Consider the following 11,564-nt stretch of genomic DNA (forward strand, 5'->3'; position numbering starts at 1 on the left):
CTATTATTTGTACCTTATCTGTCCCTTATTATTTAATTTGTCCCTTATTGAAATGATTAGATTCAATAAAGCTAAAATTTTAAATTAATTTATATAATTTAGGTAAATGATAAATTCTCAACTTTGAATATAAACTGTAAAAAGAGCTGGTACTTTTATGAAAATTAAAAATTACTTATTTTCAAAACTTGTAGAGAATTGGATAATAATTAGACGGCAGGTTCAGTAACTAAATATACTGTGTGACTTAATAAAAGCTGTTCTAACTATAAGAATTCAACTTCATTAGTTTATTGTATGGTTGAACATCTTTAGTGAGTTTTAAACTAATGGATTTTAATGTAGAAAAGGAAATGATAACAGGAAGCATAAAAACTAGAAAAAGGGAACTTTCTTTCTTAGAATAAGAATGTATATGAAAGAAAGATCAAGTATGATTCAATAATAATACATTTTATTTTTGAAATTTAAAAATATTTACGTTACTGCTATTTTTATAATTTTTGTGTATTTTTATTATTTTTAGTGAAAGTGTCAACACAACTGTTACTTCTACATCAAATCAGACACCACAACCGGATCAAAACTTAGCTTCAGGCTCTCAAATCATTAACAAGTATGTCTACTTTTTAAGTGCAGTATTTTTATTTCTTAAATGTTCATGCTTTACATAATCTTAATAATACTGATTGAAGCTTCATACGTTTTCAGCAAAATAACTGATCTTTATTCATTTTCTAAGCCCATACTAAGGTAATTGAACAAACATTTACCTTGAAGTACATCAAGAAAATATTTATTACCTGGTTCGGTTGTTGCCAAAATTTTGAAAACATTTTAATGATTCATAAATAAAATGACTGCTTACTATTATTCAAAAATAATATATTAGTCATACATTCAAAAATCTTCAGTTGAAGCTATATACAGGCTGGAGTCCTGTAAACATAAGCTCTCTTATTACATGACTTTGTATTCTAAAACTCAATGCAACTCTACCTTACTGTTGACAGGAGAGGTAGTAAGATCAGATAGCAATCTATAACAATCCAGAATTAAAAAGATATAAACTAATGCCCGACGTGCAGCCTAATTGTCAATGTAAATTAGAATTCACTTGCTTTTGCAGTTTAAATCAGTACCATTTCATTACACTGATTTACATGCCTTATATGCAATGTTACAACTCTTAACCTGATAAGCTACTGAAAAGCTATAGAATTCTTATCAAGGCTTAACAATGAAAAACTCCTTATCCTGATACTATATATATTCCCACCCCTGCCTGTCCACTAACCTGGGTGGTTAAAATATAATAAGGAGGTTGAAAATTGCTATTATCCAGTTTAAGGTTACCTTAGCCCTTAGATTTTTCTTTCATATCAAAGGAACCGCTGCTGACTACTATAGAGTAATCCCTAGTGTCTCTTTCTTGAATAATATTGGGTGTTGTTTTAAACATTGTTCAACGTTTCCAACTTTATACAGACCAACTTCCATTGAACAAGATCAATATGATCGTATGCATAGCATTTTGTGTGAAATCTTGGAAATACTATTTACTTCTCTACCATCTTCCGTGGTTGTTCAATAACACAATGCTCAATCTTTTCTTTTTATTCTGATTAGTAGTTTGGTTTTTAATTAACATTTTCACATCCATGTATGGTTACTACTTACAACACTGAGTATGTTGTATGTGTCTGATGAGTTGCTGTTTAAGAAGTCGTAAATGATCTACAAATTGCAGTTCTGCCTTCAAATCATCTGTGATAGACTTATCATGAAGTTTGTGAAAGGAGGGTCCAAAACAACTCACAAAGCAGCATGAACAAATGCCCTTTGATAACTGACCAAAATTTGACTTGCTGTGATAATGTAGGTGGTGATGATGCTTTATTGGACAGAATCACTGGTAACAAAATATGGGTCAACCATTTCAAGCCAGAGAGAAAACAGCATAATATGGAATAAAAATCACAGCCATCTACCAGAAAAAATTAAAAAGGAAGTCATCAGTAAGAAAATTGATAGAACTTTTTTGAGAATTATTAGGTCTAGTACTTGAACATTATCAGGAAAGGGATTTTGCAATGAACAGTAACATGACAGTGTCCACCTGCACTTTACTGCCCACACAGTTGCCTTGCTAATAATCAAAATATTATAGGTATAGAGCTATCCTCTCTATAATGCTGATGTACCTCCTTCAGACTATCACTTGTTTGCCTGCCTTAAAGAGATATTAGAGGCCACTGATTTACCTTTGACCTAGGATTGAAGGAAGCAGTGCATGCATGGCTTGCACTACTACAAAAAACATATATACAAAAACCATGTTAGTTACAAAAAACATTTTTTTAATAAATCATAAAGAAATGTAGTGTTGGCAACTCATGCAGTGCTGGAAAAAAAGCAATAAAAATCAATGGGAACTGTATTGAAAAATGAATTTTTCTATTTTTAATGAAATTAAGTTTTTAGCTGTGTCTAATATAGAGTACTTAATACTTTTTTATTAATTTCCGGGTAAAAAATTTGTTGTTTTACTTATTAAAGCAAGCAAACTGACTAAAGGTCTGGACAAAATTATAATCTACAAAGCTTAAATACTTGAAATCTGAATGAATTTCCAGCAAGTAAAACAATATAATCCAGGATATGAATTGAGTCGCCAAAAATTTTTGTGTATCAATCATGGTAGCATATATGGTTATCTGGGCTCAAGCTTTGAGTACCACCTGGAAGCCATGTTTGAAGCAAATGGCTTTTAAAAACAGAGGTTAATACATATGGCAAAGTGCTTACAAATTTTATATCATTTCTAATTACTATACATTAATAATAAAAAACATTAATGATTTCGCTATTATAACCCTATAATAGGGCTATATTTTGGGTAACCCTATTACATTAATTTAATTTATTCTGTTTATATTTCCATTCTTTTGTGTATATAATGCTTTATCCTAATTACTAACAGTGTTTTTTTCTGTTTGCCATTTAGATCGCCTGCTATGAATCACAATAATAGTAATGAGTCCAATAGTTTCATGATGCATTTATCATTACTATCAGTTGGCAAATTAAATGAAGACGGTTATTTATATTTTGATTTTGAAGAAACCAGAAGAACTGAAGAGGATTTAAATGTAAGTTGGTTATTTTTTTAAATTTTATACGTACATTTTTTTAATAAGCTTATTATTATTATTATATGATCACTTGTAAGAAGAGCTGAAGAAATTTGATTTGTAATGGAGTGTTTGTGTAATTTTGTTTGATACATTTTTTAATAAAATAATTTATTTATCTAAATTATTGTTAATGTAATTAGAATCAAATTTAATTATAATTAAAATTATAATAAGTTCTAATAAAGTGATTTTTTAAAAAATATAAGTGAATGAAATTTTATGCATATTTAAGTATTAATTGGTTGGTTCAGTTTTTTATTTTTTTATTTATCATTATCATACTTATTTTTATTTTAGTAATTTCCTTTACACTCATTTATATAGGCTGGTAGTATTTCTTCTGATACAACATCTCTATTGTTTATTTGCATATTCCTGGTATATAAATAATCTTGGAAGTGGTACACTCTGCCTAATAGATAACCAGTTGCTGCAAATAACAGAAATTCTGAAATGCTTTTGTCTGTTCTGTTTTGTATTAATTTCATGTATCTGTAAAACAGATTCAAAATATTTGATTTTTAACAAAATTTGCTTAATTTAAGATTTTATTTTTACGATTATAAAAATATATTTTTTTAATTAATATTTTTATGAAAATTAAAAAAAAAATTAATTGCACGCTTATACTAACAATATCCAGTGTTGGCAATGTATATCCATACAGATGTCATAAACCCACCTGCTGTTCTTTTGTGTTTTGATATACGTGAGGATTGTAAGTCACTCATGCAAGAAGTGTGGCCAGAGAATTGGATCTTGCATTTTCGGATTATGTTGGTAAATTTTCAGCGTGTGTGTAGGCTCCTTGTTCAGAGTTTACAGTAATCATCGGTATTCTTTGAACATAAAAAGCAGTAAATACCAATATGATTGACATATGTGTGGATTTTAATCGCTGAAGTACCATTTTGTAAAAACAAATTATTTTGCATTGTGTAGTTCTTCATAAATTGTTGAAGAATCTTATCACTAATATTTTAATGTGTTATTAATTCATTAATATAACAATTTTAATATTGTTCTGTTACAGGACCATGTTGACCAGAGTGCAAAAAGATCATATAAATCTCGTCAAGATCATAATAAAAAACATAAAGGTAGATATTTGTATTGGTTTTTTTACACTAGCATTGCAGTTTGTGTTTAATGATTATAATTCTTTTTTCTTTAGAGACAATTGCTTTATCTGCATTTGGTATTAAACATCTCTGGTAAATAAATATTGAGACTGTCCTGTTGAATGTATTAAGTACAAGGACATAAAAAAGCATTTAATACATTATGAATACCTAAATGTTCTCTCTAATCAAGTGGAGAAGGGATCTTAAGTTATATAGAAAGATAAGAAAATCTTAATTGAAAAATCTTAATATACTTTTATGGAAAATGAGGGACTATTTTTCAAATGACTATTGTACATTGGATTTATTTGAATAAATATTTAAATCTAATTAAAAAATTTAATTACTTCTAAACGAACTTGAATTACCACTACTTATTTCATCACAAAATATTCATTCTACCTAATTAAAATATATATAACAAAATTTTGTTTTTTGTGATTATGATGTCCTACATTTAATACGATTAGTTATAAATATTACAATTATTTATGCAAACAATATTTAAATCAAATTTTTTCATAAAAAAATATGTTTAACTTATCCACCATTTTTACAAAGCAATCCTTTACCATCTTTTTCATATTCTGTGCAACCTTTTGATGAATACCTCTTCCAATTTCTCATAATCCATGAGTTGTGCTGGCTTTCAGTTCTTTAATGGTGTGTGGATTATTTTTGAATACACAACCTTTTAGATATCACCAGATAAAAAATTTGGAGGAGAAAGATCATTTAGTTAGCCATAAGCCAGTCTGTATTACTCTTTCCCCAAAGAAATTTGTCAAAAGGTCCATTGTTGCTCTTGCGTGGGACATGTGGCCCCATTTGTTGAAACCACAAATCTCTTTTAAATTTTCAATAACTGTTACAGTTTCTTGGTAGAGGTCTACATTGAGTGTTTTCAAAGAATAAGGAGCCAGTTATACTTCCCCTGTAAATTGCACATCACACACCAGTTTTATGTGGGTGTAGAAGTCATTAATAGATGAGTGAGCATCATCTATCTAAAAATCACAAATCTATCTAAAAATTACATTTTGTTTAAATCACATAAAAGGAATATTATCTTCTAAGAATGAATAGCTCTTAATAAAAAATATAATGGATAAACTACCAGTATTTTTATAATTTTTGGAAAAGATTCATTAACATAAGTTTTTTTTTTTAGGTAAACCGTACTCTAGAACTTCAAAAAAGTCTTCAAAAAATGCTGGCCAATCTGTACAAACAAATACATTTTATCTTTGCCCTAAAAAGTTTTCAAGTACTAACAGTGAAGATGATTTTATATTTAAAAAACCTCAAGTACCACCAAAAAGAATCATCAGAAAAAAGAAAAATAGGAAGGAGTAAGAATATACTAGGAGTATGACTAAAGTAAGTAATATGCTAGTTGAATATTTATAAATAATGTTAATAGCAGAAGCAGGTTCTAATAACTATGTGCATTATATTAATATAAAATATAATACTACATGACTGTGCACAAATATGGGATCTCATGTCCAAAAAAAATCAATTTTCATTGTATTATGGTTTTATTACCTTGTAATCTTCCTCTGTTGAATGCAATTTGTTGCACAATTATCAGTTCAAGATTAAAAACGATACTGCTAATTACAAACAACAAGTGAGGGTTAAAAATTAAAAAAAATCTTTTGTTTAAATAAATCTTTAATTGGTTTAAAGATTTTTTGTTTCTTTAATAATATTAAAAATTTATAAAAATTTCTTATTTCTTCCAGTTTTATTTGCTAGTCAAGGTATCGTAAGATTTTACTGTTTTTGTTTCGGTCCACACAGTTATCAGCAAAGAGCCGTAATACATCAACTTTTTATATTTTCTTAAAAATAATGCATTGTACTTGAAGAGAAGAATTCCAATATAATTCTCTTCATCTACAATGACCAAAAACTACTGACCTAATCCTTCATTAAAGATACTAAAAAGGCTAATTTTTTTCACAGATGTAATGTATGCAATTTGTGATGATGACGGATAGCTTAGTTTCTGTGCGTAATCAAATGATAGAACTGATTTTACTATTCACATGTGCTTTTGCAACCTTAATCTGATAAAGTTGTATTTTCCCAAATCTGATAAAGTTGTATTTTCCCATCGGTGTCTTCATTGTTGATATTTTCTGTTACCTTCGGTGTTCGTTTCATATCTAGGTAATTGCATCACTTAATAATTTTTGATGCTTGGAAGCCCAGAGCCTAATTCAAGCAAAGAATTTTTTCCTGAAACACAGAGAAATAACATTTTATAAATCAAGTCGTGCAAAAAAAATTGAAAAAAGTTACAAATATTCATCCGCCTTGTAGTTGTTTTTTCAACTACTGATGACTGTCTTCTCCTGTTGTCTTATACATTAGCAAACATTGTTGTTTTCTTTCTTTTGGTGTAAAAAACCAAATACAAGCTATTACGTTCTTGTGTAATTTTTAGGTTCATAAAATATCATGGTTGGTAATACTTTTTTTAAATGATTGCTTTCTCATATAAATGAAAATCATGAATGTATTAAAATGCTGAAATAGAAATCTGTTTTTTATAAATGATAGTATATCATACAAAACCGCCATTCAAAACAAGCTACAAAATCATTAAGAACAGCATTTATTTAGTCATATTAATTTGCTATATATTATTGTTTAATTGGAATAAAATATAACAAACAACTCGTTTGGAAGGACCAAAATTCAAGCAAGCTACTCAATGGTTAACAGCGACTCTATTTAGAGTAACACTACTGGGATATTTCATTTTACGGGATCAAATGTTTTTCCAAACCACCAGGATATCGACCGTTTTCAAAATATTTGAGATTTTTAATCAGAAAATTGAGATCCGATTGTAAATTTAAGAAAATATTTTTCACAATCTATTCTATAAATATTTTTCAAGTCGCTATTGTACATCATAAATGGATTGTGTACACATGCACACACAAAAGTATTTATTTTATTTAATTATTATTTATATTAATTATTTTTTAATTTGTCTTATAAAAAAAAATAAAACAATAAAAAATAGGAAAGTCTCAACTGTTACTTTAAATAACTCTCGTTTGTCATTTACTTTTCTTTTTTAACTCTTTTTTTCTTCTATTTTTTTCAGTTTTAAGTAGAGATTACATCAAAAATAACTAGAAAAATTAAAACCTTATAAATTTTTAAAATCATCAAAATTAAAGTCTGTGGCTTCTTCTAGTACTACTACTACTAATGGATAACATATTATAATTAGAGAAAAGGCTAAGTGGGATAGCACTATAAAAAAAACGCGCCAAATCCTGTACCTCGAAGGTGGTGTGGAAATCAGCTACCAAAATAGACTAAACACAAATTTTTGTACTTCATATAAAGATGTTAAGATGGTAATAATATTAGAAACAGAGTTCTTTCCAGGAAATTTATTCACTTATTTTGTTGTCATACATTATTGTAAAATCATCACTCAGTGCATGGATTAACATTGAGGAGATTGTGATTTGTAATAAATATTTTACTGTGTATTTCTCTGTTGAAATTGCTTTTTTATTTATTTATAAAATAATCGTAGTGTATATATATTATTTAAATATATATTATTTCATCAATATATTTTAAATACAATTGAAAGTTATTTTTTTTACAGGAGAAATTCTGTCTATGAATTTTAGATAATTATTGAAGAATAATAATTAAAAAACAAAACCTGATTTTTACTCTATCTTGTTCAATGTTAGTTTTGCAAGTAAGTGTTCAAAATAATTTTCAGTAGCGCCATCTCAATTGTGAATTATATGAGGTGTGTGAGAAAAGTAATGAGTTTGGTAACACTGCGAGCGATCTGGCTATGCTGTGTTAACCAGTTTGTGCTAGACCGCATTGTTCAACCCTTCCATATGCTCAGTAGGAGTTTCAACTTCGTTCAGCTAACATATTATTTTTGACAGGGCCATCAGTGAAGTTGTGTTTTGTTGTGTCTGTAGCAATTATTAGTTTATTTCTATAAATGTATATGTTTAATAAATCATTTTCCAAATTCGTGAAAAACTAAAATTGAGCACCTTCTCTTTTATAATTATATATGTGATTATTATTTGTCATTTAATTGGTACCTGTCACCTGCTATAAATCGTTCTGCACCTCCCACTATTCACATAAATAATTTCCCCTAATTATGTTTCATATCGTTGTTGAAAAAGTACCTCTTTATGGATTACTGAATAATACGATTTAATTTTTTTCTATAATCCTGCAGATTTAAAAATTTTAAATCATTTTATCAAACATCTTTTCTGCATCTTTTTTCAATAGAATAATTTATAGAGCTTTTTTTAATTCCTACCTGGATCGGCCATATTATGCTGTGAAAATGCATTCTTAAGAAAATCTTAAAAGGGGTAATTAAGAGGTTTGGATAGTAATGGAAACTTCTGCACAAATACAAAAAGGGAAAAAAGAAATATGGAAAATATAAGTAAATTCATTATGATTAAGAGTAATTTATTCCTATGAAAAATCAAATTTTTTTAAATATCAAAAATAATAAAAATTTCCCCCTAAGTTATACTTGTTCAAATCTATAATATTATCTTTTGACATTATAAAACAATAAAAATCTTTTGGATAACTCATATATTCCTCTAGGTCAATGTTCTAATTGGGTTTAATTTTTAGGATTAAAGTTTTAAATTATGTAATTGTAAAAAGGGTTAGTGTATATAAATGTATTGTATACATAAATACATATACATATGTACATGAATACAATACATATACATATATGTTATGTATATGTATTGTATAAATGTACATATATTAGGGGTGATATATAAATGTTAAAGTTAGAAATAGGTGTATCATAGTATTTATAATTATTCTATGTTTATTATTTTTCTTTGTCTTTTCAGCTCATCACTTCACTTCAGTGGCTGAAGTCTCCATTGTACCATATAAATCAATTTTATTTATATATATATATATATATATTTTTTTTTTTTTTGTTAGATCATATAAAAAAGCATTATTTAGTTGTTTAATTGTTATAAAATGTTATTTACATTATTTAATTGTTTTTATAAAATTCTATTTGAAATACTAATTAATGAATGCGGTTTTTAAAATTACCCTTTTTTATAAATTATTTAAATTTTATTCTTTTCATTGACAATCAAATTAATCTTGTTCAAGAAATTTAAAACGCAAGTAAAGATATAGTGGCAATTTCTTGATTTAATGTAGCTTTTAAATCTGATTCAGATAGGATAAAACATTTTTTCATTTTTTATTTTATTTGAATTATTTTAAATTTTGAATACCCCGCTGGTTTCCCCAGTCAGCGATCCACCTGCTTCAAAGAATATGCATGCTTGCATGTTATTTTAATTTTTTCAAACCAGGGTCAGCTGATTTTAGAGATGCCATAATAAATTTTCATTTTATTCGCTAATTTTTTTATTAAAAAAAAATAATTTGCTTGCAACATTTAGCATTTTTTTGTGGTAAAAACAAAGAGAATGATTATTTAAAAAAAATCCTAATCCAAATTACTTCAAAACTTAATCATTTTTATTTTGAATATATTTGCCTTGTATATTAAAAAGGCATGACTGAACATGGTTTTTAGAGTGTAAAATTATTTTATCTTTTACATATTTTAAAATTGTGGGGGAAATAAAGTGTGAAATTATACAGTTTACCCGATTATATTCAACGTCTCATCAACTTTTCACTTCTTGCTGCATCCTATATCTTCACAGTACCAGATCGACCGATTTTTTCAGCTGCTTGATGGATTTGATCGTTGGATTACCTGTGGTGGTAAATGCAATGCTGTGTAGCCAAATGGTAAAATAAAATGGTAAAACGGGAACCGGGTGTTTTTAAAATAATCATAAAAAATTGAATGTTTACTTTAAAAAAGGTTTTATTGGTATTGAAACACTTGTTAAATCAAAGCATTTGTTACGTACTCATGAAAGAAAAATTGTCCGGGAAGTGATGTCCATTTTGGGCAATACATTGTTGTAGCCTTTCACGGTAACTGGCCTCAATTCTTTGCAGCATGTCTACATCAATCTGGGTGACGTGATAACGAATTGCGATCTTTAGGTCCTCCAATGTACGCGGTTTATTGCCGTACACACGATTTCAGAAACCCTACAGAAAAAAATCACAAATACTCAAGTTGGGGGACCGAGGATGCCAAGGAATGTCGCCGAATCTGGAAACGATCTGTCCCGGAAACAAGTTACGGAGAACAGCCCTCGCTGTGTGCGCTGTAGCTCCATCCTGCTGGAATAACACATTTTGAAAATCGATTCCCCGGTTTCGTAACTCGGGATGAAAAACGTATTCAACATCGCAATGTAACGATCAGCTGTTACAGTTACGGCAGCGTTATTTTCTTCAAAAAAATACGGTCCAATAACACCGACCTTTCCTATTGCACACCAGACAGTCACCTTTAGGCTATGAAGTGGTCTCTCGTGAAGCTGATGTGGGTTTCTTTCTGCCCAATACCGGCAGATGAAAATGGCTTCGTCACTCATTAACGATAACAAATTTTCATTTTCTTCAAAAACGGGGTAAGCATTTGTCGACAAAATAGTAATCGCTGCATGAAATTTTGCTCGTTTAACTGCTGCACGACGGCTATCTTGTAAGGATGGAAATGCAGGTCTATATACAGAATTCGTCTTACCGTACTTGTGCTCATTTGAAGCGCTGCTGAATGCCTCTGAATAGAGCGGCGTGGGCTTCTGATAATGGCTTCCTTTACTCGTTCGATGTTCTCCGGAGTGCTAGCAGTTAGTCGGAGACTCGGTGGTTTTTTCTTCGATATTGAACTGCTTGTTCGAAGGTTGTTTACCCATCGTAATATTTTGTTACGAGAAGGGACACTTGCATTACGATGGATATGGATATTAAACTGACGGCGGAAATCTCGCTGAACAGCAGTTACGGATTCGTCATTTCGCACAAAACTGTCATACGCGTACAGGCGTTGGTCTAGCGTCCACAGCTCCATCTCAACGACTAAAATGTAAATGCTATGAACAAAGGAAACGTCAGACACCAGCTACGTGCCCCTCCCACCACGAACGCCCGAGTACAACCCACATCACAAACATCCGGTTCCCGTGAATGATCCTGTATTTTATGATATTTATTAAGACTATGCATTTATGTAATGTTTAGCAACCAAACATGATCACTTACCTTGTACCAGGGGCCAGGGTCAGAG

The 11,564-nt window shown here is 29.3% G+C and overlaps 1 protein-coding gene across 1 annotated transcript in view; it reads left to right on the forward strand.

The window, feature by feature from the left end:
- LOC142331714 (uncharacterized) overlaps positions 1-7,759 on the forward strand; it is a 29,261-nt gene extending 21,502 nt beyond the window's left edge. Inside the window, exons 5-9 of the mRNA XM_075377754.1 lie at positions 527-616; positions 3,008-3,152; positions 4,231-4,297; positions 5,493-5,701; positions 7,449-7,759. Of these exons, the coding sequence (XP_075233869.1) occupies positions 3,018-3,152; positions 4,231-4,297; positions 5,493-5,677 (387 nt within the window). The 5' untranslated portion in view covers positions 527-616; positions 3,008-3,017 and the 3' untranslated portion in view covers positions 5,678-5,701; positions 7,449-7,759. The remainder of the gene's footprint in view (positions 1-526; positions 617-3,007; positions 3,153-4,230; positions 4,298-5,492; positions 5,702-7,448) is intronic.
- The last annotated feature ends 3,805 nt before the right edge of the window (positions 7,760-11,564 follow it).

Source organism: Lycorma delicatula, chromosome 10 (assembly GCF_047948215.1).
Source record: "Lycorma delicatula isolate Av1 chromosome 10, ASM4794821v1, whole genome shotgun sequence".
NCBI classification, from domain to species: Eukaryota; Metazoa; Arthropoda; class Insecta; order Hemiptera; family Fulgoridae; genus Lycorma; species Lycorma delicatula.